General features: G+C 62.7%; 1 protein-coding gene across 14 annotated transcripts in view; it reads left to right on the plus strand.

Moving 5' to 3' along the window:
* Positions 1–24636, plus strand: part of RASAL1 (RAS protein activator like 1) — a 63251-nt gene that overhangs the window by 29604 nt on the left and 9011 nt on the right. For 6 of the 14 annotated variants that reach the window (XR_016348338.1, XR_016348337.1, XR_016348339.1 and 3 more), the window contains exons 6-19: positions 2335–2416; positions 3499–3648; positions 4719–4807; positions 5655–5772; positions 6933–7083; positions 8339–8403; positions 9514–9626; positions 16371–16563; positions 19113–19250; positions 20751–20895; positions 21155–21327; positions 23029–23163; positions 23368–23506; positions 24380–24500. Coding sequence is in view for 9 of the 14 variants with exons in the window: in XM_089775179.1 (XP_089631305.1) it covers positions 2335–2416; positions 3499–3648; positions 4719–4807; positions 5655–5772; positions 6933–7083; positions 8339–8403; positions 9514–9626; positions 16371–16563; positions 19113–19250; positions 20751–20895; positions 21155–21327; positions 23029–23163; positions 23368–23506; positions 24380–24500 (1812 nt within the window). In the remaining 5 variants the exon portion in view is untranslated. Of the gene's footprint in view, positions 1–283; positions 392–1135; positions 1338–2334; positions 2417–3498; positions 3649–4718; positions 4808–5654; positions 5773–6932; positions 7084–8338; positions 8404–9513; positions 9627–16370; positions 16564–19112; positions 19251–20750; positions 20896–21154; positions 21374–23028; positions 23164–23367; positions 23507–24379; positions 24501–24636 lie in introns of those variants that run through there. The other 8 variants (XM_075897922.2, XM_089775180.1, XM_089775184.1 and 5 more) reach the window with 7 other exon arrangements.

The following is a 24636-nucleotide window of genomic DNA, read 5'->3' on the forward strand; positions in this document are numbered from 1 at the left end:
TCTCTAGAGCTCAGTCTATAGCTTGAGCTATAAAGCCAGCTGCTGCTCAGCTTAGGCTGTAGAGCTCATTCATTCTTCTCTCTCACTGCACATGGTCTACGTACCATTGCATGGGTCAGTGAACCACACGCTGAGTGTGTGGATTATATATGCATCAGGAACTGTCTCTGCATTAAGCTTCTTGTAACCAACACAAAACCTTTTGGGGCCCTTAACAATACAAGAAGCCCAGGATCCTATAATTATTCCCAAGTCAGCAGACTAGATATCTTCTTATGAACAGGGCTTGACAAACCCCAGCAAGAGCCACTCACCAGCCCCACATTGCGCATGTGCGAAGCGCCAGTGAATGGGGCACACGGAGCGACTGGCTGAAATCTACTCGCCACGGGTGAGTAGATTCAGTGGTTTGTTGAGCCCTGCTTATGAACATACTCCTATATTCATATTCATGACCCATAGTAAGGCATGCTTTGCTGAGGGCATGCTGTGGTCTCATAGGACACGTCTACACAGCAGGGCTAACCTCAAAATAAGCTACCCAACTTGAGCTATGCTAATTGCATAGCTTAAGTCGAAATAGCTTATTTCAACTTTTGGTGCTGTCTACACAGCAGTTATTTCAAGATAGAGCACTCTTCTCCTGACTTTTCTTACTCCTCGTACAATGAGGGTTACAGGAGTTGGAGTAAGCAGTCCTCCAGCTTAACATTATTTTGACATGAAAATAACTGCTTGTGTGTAGACCTGGACTGTATTATTCCGAAATAACGCTGCAGTGTAGACATAGCCATAGTGTTAATCTTATGAACCATTTTGTGAGTCAAAAATGGCCTTCTGGACAGCAGCTGTTTTGCAAAGGCATCAGCAGGCAAAGTCTCTCCCTGTTCATACTTTGCACAGATCAGTAGTATTCAGAAATCAAATCAGTCAGCAGATCATGTTTCCAAAGCTGTCACGATTGTGATACATGTTTCTATGCACAGTCTGCAGTGCAGCCCTGTGGCAGGGGCTTTGTACATTATAGGTGACATTGTTTCTGAGTTCTGGCTTGCAGCATATGGAGCTAGGCGCAGGATGGGATTCCTTCCAGAGGGACATGAGTATGCAGTCATGTGTCTGTCTTTGGCTACAGCCCCCTGCTTTGAGGGAACAGGCCAGGATAATTGCTGTGGACATTCAAGGAGCTGATCCTGTTTTACTTGAGCCAGTCAGTCAGCCAGGACGCTTGGCAGAGAGCAGCATGATGCACAGAAGAAATCCTGTTATCCTAGCAACGAGTGCAGGCTCCTAGGCAACAGTGTGGCCATGGAGAAAGCTCTGAGAGGAGAGATGGGGTGAGCCAGCGAGGCGGGTTCTATCTTCCAAGCATCCTTCTGCAGTGAGGCAGATAGGAGGGTGTGGTCCAATCTTAACCCTTCCCGTATGGCTGGAGAGTTGTGGGACCGCTCTCCAGGTAACGAAAGGGGCATCAATTTAAAAAACAAGGAACGATCCTGCAGCACCTTAGAGACTAACAAAACATGTCAATGGGATCATGAGCTTATGTGGGCACAACCCACTTCTTCAGATGAATGGAGCCAGGGGTCCAGAGATACAAATAAATAGCAGAAAAAGAGGGGATGGGGCAGGAAAGACCTGGACTCCTTGCTCCATTCGTCTGAAGAAGTGGGTTTTGCCCACGAAAGCTCATGATACCATCTGCAGGTTTTTTAGTTTTTAAGGTGCTACCAGACCATTTGTTGGTTTTTTTTTAGTTTTTCCAGTTACAGATTAACTTGGCCACCCCTCTGAAGCTTTTCTACATTTTTTGTTAGTCTCTAAGGTGCTGCAGGGCCATTTGTTGTTTTGTTTTTTTGTTTTTTTTTCAGTTACAGACCAACACAGTTACCTCTCTGAAATTTTTAAAGGTGCATTTGCTACCCTCCTGATGGCAGGCTGTCTCTTCCCTGTCTCCGCATGGCTGGCTGGGGCCCGTGCTGGCTCATGATGAAAGCAGCAGGCAGGAATCCCCATGAGGTTTTATGCCTCCTGGCTGGAGGTGGGACTGTGAGAGAGAGCATAGTCTGTAAAGCTCCCTATCCGAACCAACTAGTCTCTCAGAGGTTTATTGTCTCCTATTGTTTCTATTGTGTTGGCTCCTCCAAAGATGTCCCGGCTCTGGCCAAGCCACCATTGTACTGTGAGCTATCCAAACACAGAACAGTCCCTGCCCGAAAGGGTTTACAATGCCTCCTTGCCAAGCTGCTACGGCCAAGCCATCCCCCAGAGGCACCCACAGCCATCCCAGGCCATATCCCCTAGCCCCGTCCTTCTCTTGTCCTCTCCCCCCAGAGATCTGGCCCCGCGGGACATCTCCGGTACCTCAGACCCCTTTGTGCGAGTATCCTATGATGGCCACACCTTGGAGACGGCGGTGAGTAGTGTGACGGTGCGTCAGGGACCCTCCCCCCCCCCTCAATCCTGCACCTCCATAGCAGCAAGATGAGACTCCACCAGCCAGTAGAGTAGAGAGGGTTTATTGCGTCTCCAGGATACAGCACAGATGTGATGTGGTTACAGGAGTCAGGGCCAGGCAGCCTCAGACCCCTTGGGATAGAGGTCTGCTGCCCCCCTCAGCCCCCAGTACTCAGCTTAGTCTCTTCTCTCCATGTTTTTCCAGACAAGACTACCCAGCTCCCAGACCCTGCCCCCCAGCCAGATGGCTGTCTCTGCCTCCCTTCCTGTGTCTCTCCTTCAGGGAAGAGCCTTGTTATCTGATCAGGCTGGGACTAGGTGTCTGGGCCAGTACACATGTGGGTGAGTCAGTGGGAATCACACAGCACAGCGCAGGGGAACCCTGGGTAACAAAGCAGACAGCCCCCCCTACGGCACAAGCAGAAGGGTCACATGCAGAGACTTGCTCTCAGCCCTGGGGACAGGGCTCTTTTTAGCTGCCATGCCAGAGGTACAAGGGTCCTTCCTTTCCCTGGGTCTCTGTGTGGTGTGCACTGTATGTGGTGATAGCTGAGAATGTGGTGGGGTGGGGGGAGCCTGCCTGTGTATCTCCTGGGTCGCTGGGAGGGCTGAAAGGCTTGGTACCCCAGCCTGCTTCCTTGGTGATGTCCTACCCTTGCTCCGTGTGCACAGTCCCCTTTGCTAGGCACTATTTTGTCTGCCAGCGTGGCACAAAGGACCTTACTGTCACTGAGAATCATGGCTCAGGTGCCATGGTGATGGACACAATACAAATGCCTAGAAAGACGTGAGCCTTAAAGAGGGGAAAAACCAGGCCAGCTTGCCTAACTCTGTCTTGCCTTAGCTGTGCTCTTCCTGGCACGTCTCGCCCTGCAGGTGGGATCCTAGTGGGAGTCTGAGCACCCTCAGCTCCTGCTGAAATCAGTGTGGATTGGAACGGGCTCAGCATGCCACAGGCATGGGCCCACTGGCCACTCCTTGCCAGCAGACACCCCAAACTGCTGTCCATGCCAGGAGCCCCATTTCTCTCTCCCCTTGCAGATCATTAAGAAGACTCGTTTTCCACACTGGGATGAGGTGCTGGAGTTTGACCTGGAGGAGGGGGTGCCCGGGAAGGAGCCGAAGGGGTCCCTTGTGAGCGTGGAGGTGTGGGACTGGGACATGGTGGGAAAGAATGACTTCCTGGGACAGGTGAGCAGCTCCAGCCATGTCCTCAATACCTCCATCGGGAGGTGGGGGCCTGGCTCTGAGCAGACTGGAGAGAGGGAAAGTCAATGGCCCATAGACCTGCAGCCTCAAATCTCCTGCTAGCTTGCAAGGAGAGCAGATCCCTAAGGTGTGGGCCACCAGCCTGGTTTCTCAGCTCATGGCTGGGGACAGGACGGGGTATATGTAAGGCTGGCTCGCACTCCCTGGATTCTGCCTGGCCTCTGGGGCAAATTAACATTGTCCCAGGGCTGCTCTAGCTCATGCTTTGTTTCCCATTCCCCCTCTACCACGGGCTCTGTAAGTAGCTGGAGTGCAGCGTGGCTACAGCCTGGGTTAGGTCAGTTATACCCGTTCTACCCCAGCCAGGAACTAGTTAGTCTGCCAGAGACTCACTGAGAATCAAGCCCAAGAAGGCGAGCCAGAGAGAGAGGGGAAATTGCTTATGAATCCTTGAAGGTGACGGGTACAGCTTGGAGATGTCTGCAGGGTGCATAACACTGTCCTGAAACCAGCCAGAGTGAGTAGGCGGCTGGGATCTGAGGCTGCTGCTCGGTCCCCATGGCACAGTTCTGTCTGATTGCTATTCCACTAAGGCTACATCTAGACTACAAGCCTCTTTCGAAAGAGCCTTTAGACTACACGCAGGTTTTTCGAAAAAGCCTAGACACTCTCTTTCAAAAAAGCACAGTTTGCGTTCAATAGCGCCTTTATTGAAAGAGTACTTTCGGAAAGAGGCGTTCTTCCTCGCAAAGTGAGGTGTACCGCGATCGAAAGAACTGCCGCGTCTGTCGATTGCAGCTGCAGTCTAGATGCAGGGGAGTTTTTTCGAAAAAGACTCACTCTGGGGTGGGGTAGGGCAGCTCAGCAAGGCTTGGACCAGCTTCCCTCCAGAAGAGCTTGAAGGGTCTGGCAAGGAAACAGCCTGCGGGTGAATCACACTGGAAGCCAACGTGTCCCCCACATTGCTGGGGGTTGGGACGAGGCTCCCTCCAGGGCTGCCCCTTCTGTCGGTGTCTGTCTCCTTACTGTCCCTTTCTCTGTGTCCCACACAGATTGAGTTCTCTCTGGCTGCCCTTCAGCGATCCCCTGCCAAAGGCTGGTTCAGGCTCCTGCCCTTCCCCACCACTGAGGAGGATGCTGGGTAAACAGTCAGCCGTCAGGACCCTGGGTGGGGAGGTGGAGTGAGCATGGCTCCTGGGAGCCAGGAGTCCTGCACACTGTTTCTAGCAGGGGCAGCGCTGTAGCTACTGCTGTGGACTCCTGGGCTCTATGCCCAGCTTTGCCACTGACTTGCATGCTCACCTTCTGTGCCGCGGTTTCCCCAACTGGAAACTGAGGTTAGTGAGGCTGTTGGTCCTCACGGGGAGGGTTTGTTCATCCACCAGGTCACCGCTTGCCACCTCCCTGTATGTGCATGGAGCCGAAGGGGCTGTCTTTAAATGCAGTTAACTGGGGCATTTTGTTTCCTGCCCCCGTCCTAAATTAAAACAAAAGCAAACTGCTCAGAAGTGGGGCTGCAGCCTCCACACCCAGCGCTTCCGTCCCGGCACACCGGGAGGCTTCTTGTGTGCGCTCAGCCAGGCCTGAGTCTGGAGGAGCCACTGAGCAGCACAGGGGATCCTCTGTAGTGCACTGAAATAACCCAGCTCTTGCCTGAAATGGGAGCTTGAAAGGCTTGGGCGGATGGATGGATGGACAGGGCGCTGGGCGTCTCTGCCACTTCTGCAGTGGCGCCAGGGTGACTCATCCACAGAGCTCACGCTGGCTGACTGTGTTCGTCCATGGGGCACTGGCGATAGGCACAGCCTCTGCCACGGGGCGCAGTCGGGGGAGAGGTCAAGGACAGAGGGCCTCAGGCTCATCTTGTCCGTTCTTGCCTCTGGGCTTTTGATTCTGGTTGCTGTGCTGGAGGAGTCGCTCCCATGTGCTGCTGTGCTCTCATTCCACACACACTTGCCCATGGAGTGGTGTCTCGGGTGTCCTTGCAGAGGGAAGCTGGGGGCTCTGCGGCTGAAAGTCCGACTGGCTGAGGACAGGATCCTGCCCTCCATGTACTACCAGCCCCTGATTGAGCTCCTGGTGGAATCTATCCTGTGCCCTGCTGAGGTGGGTCTAGCTCATTGTAACTGTGGCTGCGTCCAGGCAAGGCGGGGGAGAGAGTGGCTGGGCTGGGGGAAATGGAAGGGAGGAGGAGAAGGGGTGCCTCTAGTTCCCAGGCTCCTCACTCATGCCAGCTGGGGAGTCTGAACAGTGCCTGGCCCTGCAGCATTTCCTGCTTAGTCTGCACCTCATCTCCTGGCCGTAACATCTTCAGAGGGGCAGCCCAGTTAGTCTGGAGCTAGAAAAACGTCCAAAGCAACGACTAGACTGGGAGCAGCTGTCTTTGGTCCCGCCCCCTTCCCTTCCCTTCCCTTCCCTTCCCTCTTCTTGGATCTGGACTGCAACACTCCGGTCGCCGGGAGCCGTGGGCTGAGCCACGAGAGCGCGTGGTCCCGCTGGCATGTTCCGTTAGTCTCCGAAGTGCCACCAGACTAGTCGTTGTTTTTTAAGGTTTTCTGGCCTTAAAATGTTTGTCTGGGGCCGCCCCATGTGGCCCCTTCCTGCAACAACCTGTCCCTTGTCATCCCTGGGGAGCCTTGTAGCTCTGAGCCGCCCACCAGTGCTGCCCGGGGACTTTTGCAGAGGCACCCCCCGGATGGCTCTTTGGAAGCAGGGTGTTACTGAGCGCAGAGAGCAGCTGTCCACCCCCAGCGCATGTGTGTGCATGTGCGAACGTACGTGCACGCATGTGCCGGCAACGTGTCAGTGCCTGAAGTCCCTCTTGGTCTGGGGCAGAGCTGGCTCGGGCAGTGGGGACCCTCTCTGTGGGGCAGAGGGGCTCTGCAGGTGGGGGGTTGAGGGTCTCTCCGGGTGGGGCAGAGGCCAGTGGCGCAGGCACAGTTTTAAGAGCGGGGATGCTGAAATCCAGCCCCCTTCCCTCTCCCCCACCCCCTCCACAGCTGAGGCCAGGAGCAAAGCCGCAGTGCACAGGGCTGGCAGCTGGGACCCTCGGCATGGGGCTGGCAGCAGAGCCCCCAGCACATGGGGTGGCATCCAGGACACCAGGTGCAGGGTGGGCAGCAGAGCTCTGGCACACGGGGCAGCAGCTGGGATCCCAGGCACTAGGCTGAGAGCCCGAGGGTGCTGCAGCACCTCCGCGCCACCAGGTCTCATGCCTAAGCCAAGGCTTGCTGGCCAAAGAGCAATGCTGCCCTGCTGTGTGACAGGAGGACGTCAGCCCGCTGGCCTTGCTGGAGGAGATCAGCTCGGTGGAGAGCCGGCAGGATGTGGCCACGAAGCTGGTGAAGATCTTCCTAGGACAGGGCCTGGCGGTGCCCTTCCTGGACTACCTCAACCTGCGAGAGGTGACGAAGACCAGTAAGTGCTGCCCACAGGCTGCTCAGTGTTGGCAAAGCTCCTGGCGCTGGGCATCGCTGTGCAGTGCAAGGCGCTCAAAGTGACTGGGAGTGCTCCATGCCGGGTGCGTGGGGGAGGGCGTGCTCCTCTGCCACACCCAGGCCAGGAAAATCGGGGGGGGGGGGGGGCTGAAACCCGTGGGGCCCGTTTCATACCTTACCTAGCACCCAGGTACCAATGAGTGTCAATACCGAGGTACCTGTGACACGTGTCCAAGTCAGCTGGCCACCTCTGGCCCGTGCTGCCGGCTGGCCTGGCCACCTCTGGCCCGTGCTGCCGGCTGGCCTGGCCACCTCTGGCCCGTGCTGCCGGCTGGCCTGGCCACCTCTGGCCCGTGCTGCCGGCTGGCCTGGCCACCTCTGGCCCTGGCTGCTGGCTGGCCGTTTCCCTGGGCACTTGGCTCCTGGTTGTCCCTTGGAATCACAAGCAAAAATCTGTCTGAAGTGAGGCCATCTGCTGGCCCCCCGGCTAGCTCCTGAATGGAGACTGGCCTCGGGCCCCTGACAAAGGGCAGCCCCCCCACATCCAGAGGTCAGGGCCTGCTTCCCTCTCTCCCTCTCCTGATCTCAAGTTTGCAGTCCCACGGGGGCGCGGCAGAGGGCCATTCTGCTGCCCGACACCAGGAGCAGGGCTCTTCTGATCCCTTCCAGCCCGACGCAGGGGGTTCTCCGGCTCGCCTCCCCACATCACATGTCAGAGTTGTGAGTGGGGCAAGGCCAGGGGCCTCTTCCCTGGACCCACTGTCCATGACAGGGCTCTGGTCTCCAGTTGCTATGCCCTCCCCTCTTGCTGGCTCTCTGCACTGGGTTCCTCGTGCCTAAGCTGCAGCCCCCAGTCCCGTGTCCCCCCTCGACTCCTACACCCTTCCTGCACATGAGAGAAGCTGCTCTGTTTCCTCACGGAGCTCAAGCCAATCAGCTGGCTCCCGGTTTATTACAGGATCCAGCATTTGTCTCTCCACTTCCCTCTGCTCCTCACACCCTCAGCCTCTTCCCTGTCTGCTCCTCCCCCGCAGCTCCTGCTGCCTCCACCCCCACTTGGTCCCCTGGAGTCCATCTGTTCCCTGCTGCCGGCACCTCTCAGCCTCTCTGGCCAAGGGGCTGCGGCTGAGAGTCGCTGGGCAGCCGCTTTGCACACATCCCCCTGTCATGCCATGTGGAAATGCAACATGGTCCAGGGCTCAGCTGCATCATGAATCCATTTGCTTGGCTTTCAGCTGATCCAAACACGCTCTTCCGCTCCAACTCCCTGGCCTCCAAATCCATGGAGCAGTTTATGAAGGTGAGTGCAGTGGAGAGCGACCTAGTGGATTCTAGGGAAGTTGGTGTTAGCTAGGGATGTTAGATATCCGGTAATGGATTGGCCTCAGTTACTGGACTATTCCGTAGTCCCTGGGAGCGGGGCAGCCCCGCTCCGCACTGCTGCCTCTGGATCAGTGCAAGGTGGGAGCTGGTAAAATTCAGCCGAACTGATACAGAGGCAGCAGCACAGGGTGGCAGCAGCCCCTGTCCAGGGGAGGGGCTGAGCTCCTAAACCCAGCACGAGCCAGAACTGAACCGGGCTGCCTGGCCGCCTGGCTCCTAACGCACTTTAAATGCAGAGCCACAGCTGGGCTACTGGCCAGCCTGCTGAACAATGTACTGGCGGGGGTGGGGGGGAGGAAATGCAGGTGGTCCATAGCATTAACCCATGCACTTTGGCTTATTGGTTCATCGGTTAATTGACGGCACTATTACATCCCTAGTGTCAGCAACTCTGACGTGTGCCATAGCCTTGCCCCAACCCTCCCTGTGCAGCATGTGAAGTAACGCCAGGGCTGGGAGCCAGGAGCTGGCTAGCTCAATTCCAATTGTGTGGCCTGGAGCACGTCTCTGTCCCTGTCTGTGGAGGAGGCGGTGGATGCAGGAAGCTGTTGATCTGCCGCGGTGTGCACTGGCCACGAGTTGCCCTAAGTTTAGGGGTCTGTCTTCACTAGACTCTTGTGAGTCCAGGTATTTGATTGCCAGTAAAACTCCCCAGGCCTTTTGTCCTGGCCACAAAGGTTTATTCTTTTCTCCAAGAATCACAGGGCCAAATGTTTAGTGAAGACATCCCCTGAAGGGCTTAATACCATCCACACAGCGCTGCAGCTGCACCACTGCACCGCGTCGAGGGGAGACGCTGTCTGCTGCCAGGAGGGCAGCACGTTAAACCCAGCTCTGCGAGGGCTGAGAGAAGCTGTTGTGCCGTAGGTGAACTAGGCAGGCCTTCCACAGAGGAGGGCAGAGGTTACTAATGCATTTAAGCAACCGGGAACCACTGCTCCTCCTCCCATTACTAAGCTCTGTCTTTCTTCCTGCGCCCCCATTCTCATCCCCTCCATCACTCGCCCTCTTGCTGCGGCCTCTGCAGGTGGTCGGAATGCCCTATCTGCACGAGGTTCTGAAGCCAATCGTAAACCGCATCTTTGAGGAGAAGAAGTATGTTGAGTTGGATCCCTGTAAAATTGAGCTGAACCGGACCAGGTGAGTGAGCGGCAGCGTCCAGGCCAGGGCCCACGGAGCGACCCCAGTGGCTGCAGCGGAGTGGGTCCATATCCGCGGAGCGGAGACCAGGGTCTGCCCATAGCACCAGCCATTCGGGGGAAACACCCTCTGTCACAAACCAACTTGTGGCAGATGCTTTTCCATCTCAAGAGCTAGATGCTCAGGGAGAAGCCCCAGTATCCTCCCCAAACAGCCCCGAGCCCCCAGGGCAGGGACACGGCTGAGAACTCCCAGTGTCCCCCCCCAAACAGCCCCGACCCCCCAGGGCAGGGACACGGCTGAGAACTCCCAGTGTCCCCCCCCAAACAGCCCCGACCCCCCAGGGCAGGGACACGGCTGAGAACTCCCAGGGTCCTCCCCCCAAACAGCCCCGACCCCCCAGGGCAGGGACACGGCTGAGAACTCCCAGTGTCCCCCCCTAAACAGCCCCGACCCCCCAGGGCAGGGACACGGCTGAGAACTCCCAGTGTCCCCCCCCAAACAGCCCCGACCCCCCAGGGCAGGGACACGGCTGAGAACTCCCAGGGTCCTCCCCCCAAACAGCCCCGACCCCCCAGGGCAGGGACACGGCTGAGAACTCCCAGTGTCCCCCCCCAAACAGCCCCGACCCCCCAGGGCAGGGACACGGCTGAGAACTCCCAGTGTCCTCCCCAAACAGCCCCGACCCCCCAGGGCAGGGACACGGCTGAGAACTCCCAGGGTCCCCCCCAAACTGCCCCGACCCCCCAGGGCAGGGACACGGCTGAGAACTCCCAGGGTCCTCCCCCCAAACAGCCCCGACCCCCCAGGGCAGGGACACGGCTGAGAACTCCCAGTGTCCCCCCCCAAACAGCCCCGACCCCCCAGGGCAGGGACACGGCTGAGAACTCCCAGTGTCCCCCCCCAAACAGCCCCGACCCCCCAGGGCAGGGACATGGCTGAGAACTCCCAGGGTCCCCCCCAAACAGCCCCGACCCCCCAGGGCAGGGACACGGCTGAGAACTCCCAGGGTCCCCCCCAAACTGCCCCGACGCCCCAGGGCAGGGACACGGCTGAGAACTCCCAGGGTCCCCCCCAAACTGCCCCGACGCCCCAGGGCAGGGACACTGCTGAGAACTCCCAGTATCCTCCCCAAACAGCCCCGAGCCCCCAGGGCAGGGACACGGCTGAGAACTCCCAGTGTCCCCCCCCAAACTGCCCCGACCCCCCAGGGCAGGGACACGGCTGAGAACTCCCAGGGTCCCCCCCAAACTGCCCCGACGCCCCAGGGCAGGGACACGGCTGAGAACTCCCAGGGTCCCCCCCAAACTGCCCCGACGCCCCAGGGCAGGGACACGGCTGAGAACTCCCAGTATCCTCCCCAAACAGCCCCGAGCCCCCAGGGCAGGGACACGGCTGAGAACTCCCAGGGTCCCCCCCAAACTGCCCTGACGCCCCAGGGCAGGGACACGGCTGAGAACTCCCAGGGTCCCCCCCCAAACAGCCCCGACCCCCCAGGGCAGGGACACGGCTGAGAACTCCCAGGGTCCCCCCCAAACTGCCCCGACGCCCCAGGGCAGGGACACGGCTGAGAACTCCCAGGGTCCCCCCCCAAACAGCCCCGACCCCCCAGGGCAGGGACACGGCTGAGAACTCCCAGGGTCCCCCCAAAACAGCCCCGACCCCCCAGGGCAGGGACACGGCTGAGAACTCCCAGGGTCCTCCCCCCAAACAGCCCCGACCCCCCAGGGCAGGGACACGGCTGAGAACTCCCAGGGTCCTCCCCCCAAACAGCCCCGACGCCCCAGGGCAGGGACACGGCTGAGAACTCCCAGGGTCCCCCCCAAACTGCCCCGACGCCCCAGGGCAGGGACACGGCTGAGAACTCCCAGGGTCCTCCCCCCAAACAGCCCCGACCCCCCAGGGCAGGGACACGGCTGAGAACTCCCAGGGTCCCCCCCAAACAGCCCCGACCCCCCAGGGCAGGGACATGGCTGAGAACTCCCAGTATCCTCCCCAAACAGCCCCGACCCCCCAGGGCAGGGACACGGCTGAGAACTCCCAGGGTCCCCCCCAAACAGCCCCGACCCCCCAGGGCAGGGACACGGCTGAGAACTCCCAGGGTCCCCCCCCAAACAGCCCCGACCCCCCAGGGCAGGGACACGGCTGAGAACTCCCAGTGTCCCCCCCCAAACAGCCCCGAGCCCCCAGGGCAGGGACACGGCTGAGAACTCCCAGTGTCCCCCCCCAAACAGCCCCGAGCCCCCAGGGCAGGGACACGGCTGAGAACTCCCAGGGTCCCCCCCCCAAACAGCCCCGACCCCCCAGGGCAGGGACACGGCTGAGAACTCCCAGGGTCCCCCCCAAACTGCCCCGACGCCCCAGGGCAGGGACACGGCTGAGAACTCCCAGGGTCCTCCCCCCAAACAGCCCCGACCCCCCAGGGCAGGGACACGGCTGAGAACTCCCAGGGTCCCCCCCCCAAACAGCCCCGACCCCCCAGGGCAGGGACACGGCTGAGAACTCCCAGGGTCCCCCCCAAACTGCCCCGACGCCCCAGGGCAGGGACACGGCTGAGAACTCCCAGGGTCCTCCCCCCAAACAGCCCCGACCCCCCAGGGCAGGGACACGGCTGAGAACTCCCAGGGTCCCCCCCCCCCAAACAGCCCCGACCCCCCAGGGCAGGGACACGGCTGAGAACTCCCAGGGTCCCCCCCCAAACAGCCCCGACCCCCCAGGGCAGGGACACGGCTGAGAACTCCCAGGGTCCCCCCCAAACAGCCCCGACCCCCCAGGGCAGGGACACGGCTGAGAACTCCCAGGGTCCCCCCCCAAACAGCCCCGACCCCCCAGGGCAGGGACACGGCTGAGAACTCCCAGTGTCCCCCCCCAAACAGCCCCGAGCCCCCAGGGCAGGGACACGGCTGAGAACTCCCAGTGTCCCCCCCCAAACAGCCCCGAGCCCCCAGGGCAGGGACACGGCTGAGAACTCCCAGGGTCCCCCCCCCAAACAGCCCCGACCCCCCAGGGCAGGGACACGGCTGAGAACTCCCAGGGTCCCCCCCAAACTGCCCCGACGCCCCAGGGCAGGGACACGGCTGAGAACTCCCAGGGTCCTCCCCCCAAACAGCCCCGACCCCCCAGGGCAGGGACACGGCTGAGAACTCCCAGGGTCCCCCCCCCAAACAGCCCCGACCCCCCAGGGCAGGGACACGGCTGAGAACTCCCAGGGTCCCCCCCAAACTGCCCCGACGCCCCAGGGCAGGGACACGGCTGAGAACTCCCAGGGTCCTCCCCCCAAACAGCCCCGACCCCCCAGGGCAGGGACACGGCTGAGAACTCCCAGGGTCCCCCCCCAAACAGCCCCGACCCCCCAGGGCAGGGACACGGCTGAGAACTCCCAGGGTCCCCCCCCAAACAGCCCCGACCCCCCAGGGCAGGGACACGGCTGAGAACTCCCAGGGTCCCCCCCAAACAGCCCCGACCCCCCAGGGCAGGGACACGGCTGAGAACTCCCAGGGTCCCCCCCAAACAGCCCCGACCCCCCAGGGCAGGGACACGGCTGAGAACTCCCAGGGTCCCCCCCAAACAGCCCCGACCCCCCAGGGCAGGGACACGGCTGAGAACTCCCAGGGTCCCCCCCAAACAGCCCCGACCCCCCAGGGCAGGGACACGGCTGAGAACTCCCAGGGTCCCCCCCAAACAGCCCCGACCCCCCAGGGCAGGGACACGGCTGAGAACTCCCAGGGTCCCCCCCCAAACAGCCCCGACCCCCCAGGGCAGGGACACGGCTGAGAACTCCCAGGGTCCCCCCCAAACAGCCCCGACCCCCCAGGGCAGGGACACGGCTGAGAACTCCCAGGGTCCCCCCCCAAACAGCCCCGACCCCCCAGGGCAGGGACACGGCTGAGAACTCCCAGGGTCCCCCCCAAACTGCCCCGACGCCCCAGGGCAGGGACACGGCTGAGAACTCCCAGGGTCCCCCCCCCAAACAGCCCCGACCCCCCAGGGCAGGGACACGGCTGAGAACTCCCAGTGTCCCCCCCCAAACAGCCCCGACCCCCCAGGGCAGGGACACGGCTGAGAACTCCCAGGGTCCCCCCCCAAACAGCCCCGACCCCCCAGGGCAGGGACACGGCTGAGAACTCCCAGGGTCCCCCCCAAACTGCCCCGACGCCCCAGGGCAGGGACACGGCTGAGAACTCCCAGGGTCCCCCCCAAACAGCCCCGACCCCCCAGGGCAGGGACACGGCTGAGAACTCCCAGGGTCCCCCCCAAACAGCCCCGACCCCCCAGGGCAGGGACACGGCTGAGAACTCCCAGGGTCCCCCCCAAACAGCCCCGACCCCCCAGGGCAGGGACACGGCTGAGAACTCCCAGTGTCCCCCCCCAAACAGCCCCGACCCCCCAGGGCAGGGACACGGCTGAGAACTCCCAGGGTCCCCCCCCAAACAGCCCCGACCCCCCAGGGCAGGGACACGGCTGAGAACTCCCAGGGTCCCCCCCAAACTGCCCCGACGCCCCAGGGCAGGGACACGGCTGAGAACTCCCAGGGTCCCCCCCAAACAGCCCCGACCCCCCAGGGCAGGGACACGGCTGAGAACTCCCAGGGTCCCCCCCAAACAGCCCCGACCCCCCAGGGCAGGGACACGGCTGAGAACTCCCAGGGTCCCCCCCAAACTGCCCCGACGCCCCAGGGCAGGGACACGGCTGAGAACTCCCAGGGTCCCCCCCAAACAGCCCCGACCCCCCAGGGCGGGCACGCAGCTGAGGAGGACTAAGGTTCCCAACGTGTGTGCTAGGGGAGCGAGCTGGCAGTGGAGTCTGGGGGCTGTCTGGGATAGGGGCGTCTCGCCTGAGCTGAGCCTCGGTGGCGTTCAGAGCAGTCCCGCGGCCCACGCCAGTGCGGGAGGTCTCTAGCGCGAGTGCTGCACTCGGAGCAGCCTGATGCCAGTGCAGGCTGCAGGGATGGGAGGGCTTGGTAGCTCATTCTGGGCTGGCCTTGGCTAGTGAGCTCCTGAGGGCACACACACACTCCCAGGGAGCCCCAGCCTAGAGCCCGCCACGCGGCAAAGCGGGCATCAGGATCTGCCAGGGGCTGTGATTGGTGCTGCTAGGGCCCTGCTGTGGGGGCCTGGCTCCCGCTCTGGAGGCACTGCCATGGCTGTCTGGCTGGCGGAGACATGGCTGAGGACCGGGGGGCGGGAGCCAGACGAGCATAGTGGGAGCTGTTGCTGTCTTGGGGGTGGGACACGTGGCACATCAGGAACCAGCGACACGTGGCAGCTGCCGTTCCCTGTGTTCACTGGATGTGCTAATTAAAGCAGAGTGACTTGTCTCCCAGAATAACCCAGCAGCATGCGATTGGCCTCTGGGGCCTGTGTGCACAGGCAGGGCAGCCCCCAGATGCTTGGAAGTGGCCTCATGCCACCCTGGGGAGCAGGGGAAGCAGTTCACCTTTGTCCTCCAGTGGGAGGGCTCATCACCCCAAGAGCACACGGCCCAGGCAGAGCCGGCCCCCCCGGGGGCTGGCCACGGGAGCCCAGCCTTTCTCCAGAGGGGGAGCTGCTCTCAGCTGCTGGCACCTGTTACCTTGTCAGGCTGCTGCCTTGTCCTTAGCGGAGATGGGTGCCAGCCTGTATGAGGGGCAGGCAGGCCTCAGGCCAGCCACCAGGGGGCAGGCCTCTGCCGTCATCAGTAGTGCTAACTGGCCCCCAGTCCTCAGAGGGGCCAAGGGTCAAATGGACCATGGCCGCGGGAGCTGGGCAGGGTGTGGGCAGCTTGCCCTGTACCCCTGGTGATTTCTGCTTTCCAGGGCCAGCGTGCAGGCAGGGCCTGTGTGAGGAGCCTCATTGGACAGATGTACAGACACACAATGAGGCAGTCCCTGCCCCCTAGACAAGACCAAAGCTTGCCCCAGCTCAGCTGTGGGGCCAGACGCCCAAGGAAATGCACTGATTTGCCCAAAGTCACACAGGAGAGCTGGGTCAGTTGCTGGCTCGGACTCCCTCTCTCAGGGCCAAAATTGCTTCTGATGGTCCACGTGCCAGCGGGGTGGGAAGGGCCAGCTGCACAGCCCCTGGGGAATTGCTGGGCTCCATGGAGCATGAAGGCGGGTTAGGCCCAGACCAGCCCTTTGAGTTTGAAGCCGGGATTTGCAGTGCCCAGCTGTGCTGCTGTCGGAGGGCTGCTGCCCAGGGCTGCAGGAGCGCCTTGTGCTGTGAGTGTTCAGCACTAGCAAGGCAAAGGGGTTTCCTGGCCTGGGATCTGATTGCCAGATAACCCAAGAACACCTGGCACAGGGCTGTCCTCAGTCTGAATGCGGGGCTCAGGTTTCTCAGTAGCACAGTGCCCCTCGTTGCAATGGGGTGTTCACACTGACCCCTAGCACCAGTGGCCCAAATATCACCTTGATCATTATTGCAAAGCTGATCATCTCTTTAGCAGAAGCATTCAGTGGACGTGCTTATTCCACAATTGCAAATTGACCCCAGCTCTCCCCCTCCACTTTCCCTCCCCTACCCAAACGCTGCAGGGCAAGGAGAGCAGGGCATGCCATTTGGTGTCAGTAGGCACACCAATACCCCTCCTTTTAGAAGCAATGGACCTGAAGCCGACACTGCAGCCTTTCAGCCTCCCACTGCTTTTCCGAATGGCCCATGTCCCAAGCTTTGCCAACCACAGCGTCGGTGCAAGAGAGCTAAGCTGCCCAGTGACGATGCAGTGAGGGGTAGCTAGTGTGCATTGCGCTGGCTTTCTCTGCAGGAGGATTTCCTTCAAGGGCTCTCTGTCCGAGGCCCAGGTGCGGGAGAGCAGCCAGGAACTTCTCAAGGGCTACCTGAGTGACATCATGGAGTCCATCATCGGCTCGGTGGAGAAATGCCCCCCTACCATGAGGGTGGCCTTCAAGCAGCTGCACAAGCGGGTAGCGGAGCAGTTTCCAGAGGCGGAGCATGAGGTCAGGCTGGGAGGTGAAGGGGACAGGGGAGGTATGGGAGAATTCATCCGGGGGTGAACTAGGACCGGGGTAGGGGCAACCATGACCAGGATCTCCGTCTTGATACAGTGCAGGTGGAGGAGACAGGCACTGGCAAAGCAGCACTTCCAACCCATCATGTTACAGCTCCCTCTCAGACTCCCCCAGTCACCTAGCGTCTGCCTCCCCCTTGTTAATCACACTAGGGAGGCTGGCTGAGGTGGATCAAGGACTATGGCGCAGGCACTCAGATGCTGGGTCATGGGGGCCATGTTCAATACACTGGCTGGAGCTTGGTCTCCAGGGTGCTCCCGTAGATCCCTGAGGAGATGCACGTACCGTGCTGTCTTGAGGATGCTTGATCTATGTTCTTGGTTGGTTCCCTAAATCTAAAGCAAAGTCCAACTTAGACAGTCAGCCGGGGTATCTCCCTGCGCATGGAATGATGTTTTCAGTGATGGCTGCTGACAGTCTGGCCAGGGATCATAGAACAGGAAGGGACCTCGAGAGTCATGGAGTCCAGTCCCCGGCCCTCGCAGCAGGACCAATACTGTCTAGCCCATCCCTGCCAGGCGTCTGTCCAGCCTGCCCTCCAGTATCTGCAGAGATGGGGATTCCACAGCCCCCCCAGGCAATGTATTCCAGCGTTTACGCACCCGGACAGGTGGGACGTTTTTCCTGGTTTCCAACCGAAACCTCCCTCACTGCAGCGTAAGCCCCTTGCTTCTTGTCCTGTCCTCCCAGGCCAAGGAGAACCATCCCCCCCCCTCCCTGTGACACCCTTTGAGATGCTTGAAAAGCGCTATTGCATCCCCTCTGTCTTCTCCTTTCCAAACTAAACAAACCCAGTTCTTTCCGTCTGCCCTCCCGGGGCAAGGTCTCTAGACTTTCAGCCTTTTAGTTGCTCTTCTCTGGACCCTCTCCAGTTTTTCCTCATCTTTCTTGAAGTGTGGTGCCCAGAGCTGGACACAGTTCTCCACTTGAGGATGTAATAGTGTAGTCCATTAACCAGTGAGCCGATAAGAAAAAGCTTGTTGTTAATGCTATCGATTACACGTATCCCCCCACCCTTGCCAGGAATTTTATAAGAGGCTGGCCAGCAGCACAGCTCAGTCCCACTTGTGCTGAGTCGGGGACCTGCCCCCCGTGGCTCTGCATTTAAAGTGTGTTAGGAGCTGGGCAGGCAGCCTGGCTCAGGCCTGGCTCACACCGGTCCGGGACCTGCCCCCTGTGGCTCTGTGTTTAAAGTGCGTTAGGAGCTGGGCAGGCAGCCTGGCTCAGGCCTGGCTCACACCGGTCCAGGACCTGCCCCCTGTGGCTCTGTGTTTAAAGTGCGTTAGGAGCTGGGCAGGCAGCCTGGCTCAGGCCTGGCTCACACCGGTCCGGGACCTGCCCCCCGTGGCTCCGTGTTTAAAGTGCGTTAGGAGCTGGGCAGGCAGCCTGGCTCAGGCCTGGCTCACGCCGGTCCGGGACCTGCCCCCCGTGGCTCTGTGTTTAAAGTGCGTTAGGAGCTGGGCAGGCAGCCTGGCTCAGGCCTGGCTCACACCGGTCCGGGACCTGCCCCCCGTGGCTCTGTGTTTAAAGTGCGTTAGGAGCTGGGCAGGCAGCCTGGCTCAGGCCTGGCTCACGCCGGTCCGGGACCTGCCCCCCGTGGCTCTGTGTTTAAAGTGCGTTAGGAGCTGGGCAGGCAGCCTGGCTCAGGCCTGGCTCACACCGGTCCGGGACCTGCCCCCCGTGGCTCTGTGTTTAAAGTGCGTTAGGAGCTGGGCAGGCAGCCTGGCTCAGGCCTGGCTCACACCGGTCCGGGACCTGCCCCCCGTGGCTCTGTGTTTAAAGTGCGTTAGGAGCTGGGCAGGCAGCCTGGCTCAGGCCTGGCTCACACCGGTCCGGGACCTGCCCCCCGTGGCTCCGTGTTTAAAGTGCGTTAGGAGCTGGGCAGGCAGCCTGGCTCAGGCCTGGCTCACACCGGTCCGGGACCTGCCCCCCGTGGCTCTGTGTTTAAAGTGCGTTAGGAGCTGGGCAGGCAGCCTGGCTCAGGCCTGGCTCACACCGGTCCGGGACCTGCTCCCCGTGGCTCCGTGTTTAAAGTGCGTTAGGAGCTGGGCAGGCAGCCTGGCTCAGGCCTGGCTCACACCGGTCCGGGACCTGCCCCCCGTGGCTCCGTGTTTAAAGTGCGTTAGGAGCTGGGCAGGCAGCCTGGCTCAGGCCTGGCTCACACGGGGTCTGGGAGCTCAGATCCCACCCTGGACAAGGGCTGCTGCCACTCCACACTACTGGTCCACGAGGGGAGCTGGATTTAAACTGGCTCCCCTTGTGGACCAGCTCCCGCCTGGCATCCCACACTGCTGCCTCTGATGAGAGGCAGCAGCGCAGAGTGGCAGGTGGCTCCCCGGGAGTGGGGCAGAGCGCACTGGCTGCTGGCCCCACCCCCGGGGACTAACGAATAGTTGAGTAGCTGCTAGGAGTTCCTGAGAGGAATCGAGTGTTCAGTGAACCGATAGGTAACATGCCCAATTCTGGCTCTCTCTCAGGATGTGAAGTACATTGCCATCAGTGGGTTCCTATTTCTCCGCTTCTTTGCTCCTGCCATCTTGACACCAAAGCTGTTCAACCTCCGCGACCAGCATGCTGACACCCGGACCAGTCGTACGCTTTTGCTGCTGGCCAAGGTACCCAACAGGAAAGAGGGCTGGGAGAGGGGAGGAACCTCCAGCTTTGTGCTGTTTGACTCCTTGCCTGATCCCTGCATGGGGTTCTGGAACACGCCTCAGATAGCACCTCTCCTAGTGGAGCAACCCACCAAGGCAAAAGAAGCCCAGGTCTCCTGGGCCAGGTTCTCAGCTGGTGCAACTCCACATTGGTTTCAGTGGAGCTATGCCAGTTTGGAGATCTGGCCAGGGTGTCCTTGGGGTCACGTGGTGACTTGATACCAGCCTCTAGGAGCCTGCAAGGGGAGACGATTCCTGTTGCCCTCGTGGATTCTGAGGGGCTCTCTAAAGAAGAATGGGAATAGGTGGCTGGAAGCTGTAGCCACGCCTTTCCTTAGAAATTAGGCACCAGGGGTTAAGAATGAGGGCGATTAACCATCGGAACAAGCTGCCCAGGGAAGTGGAGGATCATCGGACGCAGCCTGACTGCTTTTCTGGAAGAGGCATTCGCCAAGCCCAAGTTGCGGGGCGACTGGCCTGGGAGCTGCAGGAGCGTAGACTCAATCTGACCTCCAATTCTAACGGTGACACGAGGAACGTGTGCCGTTAGGAGCCATCCGACCTGCCCCAGCCACACAAGGCAGCCAGGTGGCTGTGTGTAGAGCAAAGCAACAGACGGCTGTGGGGGCCATTCAGTTAGCTGCCGGGGCAGTTACCCAAGCCGGGGCAGCGTGAATACTGCGTAGGTGCATGGGCAGAGGAGAGCCAGCCTGCTGGCTCGGGGCGGGGCCTGTACCGCCCCTGCAGCCGGACAGCCAGTCAGCGCGCCTGCGGGGTCATGGTGGAAAGCGTGACATCTTGGGACAGTCTCAGCTGGCTGTCCCTGGAGCTGACCCATGGCTGCAATCACACTGCACTCTGGGGGCTGGAGAAACAGCGCTTGCCCCAGGTGGGCTAGCAGCCAGCATGGACGTGGGCTGAGTGAGCTCACATGCACCGCAAGGACTCTGGCCTCCACGAAGCCTCCCAGGAGGGACCCCGCTCCCCCTTCCACACAGTTAAATCCACTTTGGGCTTGCTGCGACTGGCGGCCCGTGGCCGGGCGGGACTGGGGCTGGCCCCGCATTGGCCCAGAGCAGCCGATCCTGCTCCAGGCCTAGCCAGTGAGGGCAAATGCTCCTGCACCTCGGGGACCTGGGCCCGAGAGCGAGGGAAGGTGGCAGCGGGGGAGGAGAGATCTGGGAGGGGGCCCACAGCTCTCCCTCAAGCTGGCCAGAGCCTCCCTACACCCCACCCCAGGCTCCGCTTGCTCTGCTGCCGGAGGTTGAGGGGGGCCCGCACGTTCCACCTCTGGAAGGCCCTGCTGCTGCCTGCCCTGCTCAGTGGGGCGGGGCGGGGCGGGGCCCGAGGCAGCTGAGCGGCAGGGTCTCCTCCCTCCCTTGCCGCCATTGGCCTGTCCAGCCAAGGCGCTGAAGCCCTGGGGGTCCTGGCAGCACCATGACCCTGCGGCTCCCCTGGCAGGCAGTGCAGAGCATCGGCAACCTTGGCCTGCAGCTGGGCCGTGGCAAGGAGCAGTGGATGGCCCCGCTGCACCCCTTCATCCTGCCCAGCGTGGCCCGGGTCAAGGACTTCCTGGACCGGCTCGTGGACGTGGACGGTGAGAGCGGTGAGTGCGCGCGTCCCAGCTCCACTGCAGCGCCTGGCCGTGGGGTCGGGGGCGTCTCTCCAGGCCTGGCTCAGCCTGCGCATGGAGGCTGGGCTCTGCCCGTCGGGAGCGGGAGACGCTGGGGCGCCAGGAGGGCAGCTGGGGGGAGGCAGTACAGACCCTGGCTCCCTGGCAGGAGGGAGAGCACACCTCTCCCCGGGCGCCGGAGTCTCACCAGGTCGCAGGGCCACAGGGTAAGGCTGGTCTCTTGTGCACACAGCGGGCGAGGCCCAGCCCCGGACGCTGTTCCACCCTTCGCTCACCATCAAGGAGGGCTACTTGCACAAGCACAAGGCTGAGGGACTCCACCTGCTTCCGCGCTTCACCTTCCAAAAACGCTACTTCTGGCTGAGCAGTGAGGCCCTGTCCTACTCCAAGTCCCCCGAGTGGCAGGTGTGTCCCCCTGGCCCTGCCACCCACTGCCCGGCTCCAGGGGTCGGTAGGTCACGCTGGCGGGGGGCAGGCGGGCATGGACAGGGGCTCTTCTGTAGAGCTGTCATGGGGCCCCCAAGTCCCAGCCTGCCCCCTGCTACACTGGCCCTGGGCTCCCCCTTCCCCCAGAGCCCCTCAGTCCCAGCCTGCCCCCCACTACACCGGCCCTGGGCTCCCCCTTCCCCCAGAGCCCCTCAGTCCCAGCCTGCCCCCCACTACACCGGCCCTGGGCTCCCCCTTCCCCCAGAGCCCCTCAGTCCCAGCCTGCCCCCCGCTACACCGGCCCTGGGCTCCCCCTTCCCCCAGAGCCCCTCAGTCCCAGCCTGCCCCCCGCTACACCGGCCCTGGGCTCCCCCTTCCCCCAGAGCCCCTCAGTCCCAGCCTGCCCCCCACTACACCGGCCCTGGGCTCCCCCTTCCCCCAGAGCCCCTCAGTCCCAGCCTGCCTCCCTCTACACCGGCCCTGGGCTCCCCCTTCCCCCAGAGCCCCTCAGTCCCAGCCTGCCCCCCGCTACACCGGCCCTGGGCTCCCCCTTCCCACAGAGCCCCTCAGTCCCAGCCTGCCTCCCTCTACACCGGCCCTGGGCTCCCCCTTCCCCCAGAGCCCCTCAGTCCCAGCCTGCCTCCCGCTACACCGGCCCTGGGCTCCGCCCCCCGAGCCCCTCAGTCCCAGCCTGCCCCCCACTACACCGGCCCTGGGCTCCCCCTTCCCCCAGAGCCCCTCAGTCCCAGCCTGCCCCCCGCTACACCGGCCCTGGGCTCCCCCTTCCCCCAGAGCCCCTCAGTCCCAGCCTGCCCCCCACTACACCGGCCCTGGGCTCCCCCTTCCCCCAGAGCCCCTCAGTCCCAGCCTGCCCCCCACTACACCGGCCCTGGGCTCCCCCCCCACCAGAGCCCCTCAGTCCCAGCCTGCCCCCCTCTACACCGGCCCTGGGCTCCCCCTTCCCCCAGAGCCCCTCAGTCCCAGCCTGCCCCCCGCTACACCGGCCCTGGGCTCCCCCTTCCCCCAGAGCCCCTCAGTCCCAGCCTGCCCCCCACTACACCGGCCCTGGGCTCCCCCTTCCCCCAGAGCCCCTCAGTCCCAGCCTGCCTCCCTCTACACCGGCCCTGGGCTCCCCCTTCCCCCAGAGCCCCTCAGTCCCAGCCTGCCTCCCTCTACACCGGCCCTGGGCTCCCCCTTCCCCCAGAGCCCCTCAGTCCCAGCCTGCCCCCCGCTACACCGGCCCTGGGCTCCCCCTTCCCCCAGAGCCCCTCAGTCCCAGCCTGCCTCCCTCTACACCGGCCCTGGGCTCCCCCTTCCCCCAGAGCCCCTCAGTCCCAGCCTGCCCCCCTCTACACCGGCCCTGGGCTCCCCCTTCCCCCAGAGCCCCTCAGTCCCAGCCTGCCCCCCTCTACACCGGCCCTGGGCTCCCCCTTCCCCCAGAGCCCCTCAGTCCCAGCCTGCCTCCCGCTACACCGGCCCTGGGCTCCGCCCCCCGAGCCCCTCAGTCCCAGCCTGCCCCCCACTACACCGGCCCTGGGCTCCCCCTTCCCACAGAGCCCCTCAGTCCCAGCCTGCCCCCCAGCATTCATATTGTCCCCCGGCCCAGTGTGCTGAGCGAGGCGGCTGATTGCAGAGGGGTGGTTCTCGTGCAAGCCCTCCGGGCGCTGTCTCCTCACGCAGGTTCGCTCCTGCATCCCCGTCCCGCGGATCTGCGCCGTGGAGCGCGTGGACGAAAACGCCTTCCAGCAGCCGCACGTGATGCAGGTCATCACGCAGGACGCGGGGCAGCTGCACACCCTGTACATCCAGTGCAAGGTGAGCTTGGGCTTGCCAGGGCCGCGGCCCCTGCCCTAGGATCTGGCGGCCCTGGCTTGGGGCTCGCTCTGCCGCCGGGGAGCGCCCTGAGCAGGAGCCGCCCGGTGGGGGACGAGGCCCGGCACGGACGGCCAGGCCTGGGGTCTCGGCGTGGCCAGCGGGGGGGCGCAGCACCACGCCCCGGCTCAGACTCTCCGTCCCCAGCAGAACGTCAATGAGCTGAACCAGTGGCTGTCGGCCATCCGCAAGGCCAGCATCTGCAACGAACACATGCTGCCCGTGTGCCACCCGGGTGCCTTCCGGGGCAGCCGCTGGACCTGCTGCCTGCAGCCCCTCCGCACAGGTAACCAGGGCAGGGGTTTGGACCCACAGCCCCTCCGCACAGGTAACCAGGGCAGGGGTTGGACCCACAGCCCCTCCGCACAGGTAACCAGGGCAGGGGTTGGACCCACAGCCCCTCCGCACAGGTAACCAGGGCAGGGGTTGGACCCACAGCCCCTCCGCACAGGTAACCAGGGCAGGGGTTGGACCCACAGCCCCTCCGCACAGGTAACCAGGGCAGGGGTTGGACCCACAGCCCCTCCGCACAGGTAACCAGGGCAGGGGTTTGGACCCACAGCCCCTCCGCACAGGTAACCAGGGCAGGGGTTGGACCCACAGCCCCTCCGCACAGGTAACCAGGGCAGGGGTTGGACCCACAGCCCCTCCGCACAGGTAACCAGGGCAGGGGTTGGACCCACAGCCCCTCCGCACAGGTAACCAGGGCAGGGGTTGGACCCACAGCCCCTCCGCACAGGTAACCAGGGCAGGGGTTGGACCCACAGCCCCTCCGCACGTGGGGCTGGTGGAGGGTCCAGGCCTCTCCCCATCACACCCAGCAAGCTGCCCCTTCCACCCCAGGCCGTGAGCCCCGCCACACACAGACAGCTGATGGCCAGGCCTGCGCCGGCGCTCGAACCTGGGAGGCGACGGGCACGGGGCCTTAGCTGAGCCCTTTCTCAGTGGGGGGCACGCTGGGGAAGGGGCCTGAGCCCCAGCCACCCCCCGTGCAGGCCACACTGGTGCAGCACGTGGGCTGGGGGAAGGTATGGAGGCCATGCAGCCCCAAGCAGCTGGGCCCTGGGAGCCACCCGCTCTGCAGCCAGGCCCTTGTACCCTGAGCCTGCCTGGCAGCCCCCCAGGGCTCTTTGCGAGAGTCTTTTCTGTCTTGCCCCAGCGTGCGGCTGCAGCCGGACTCACTCTGCCGTGACCCTGGGGGATTGGAGCGACCCCCTCGACCCGGATGCCGAGGCCCAGATGGTGTACGGGCAGCTCTTGCTGGCACGGGACAGACTCAGGTCAGGCCAGGCCAGGGGCAGGGCCATGGTGGGGAGGCCGTGGCCGTTGCTTCAGAGGGGGCTTGTGTAGAGCAGAGGCCACTCCGTGTTTGGTTGGGATTGGCAGCAGGGAGGGGCGCTGAGTCCCACTCGGGGG

The sequence above is a fragment of the Pelodiscus sinensis genome, chromosome Z, assembly GCF_052426305.1.
Source record: "Pelodiscus sinensis isolate ZL-2025 chromosome Z, ASM5242630v1, whole genome shotgun sequence".
Taxonomy (NCBI): Eukaryota; Metazoa; Chordata; order Testudines; family Trionychidae; genus Pelodiscus; species Pelodiscus sinensis.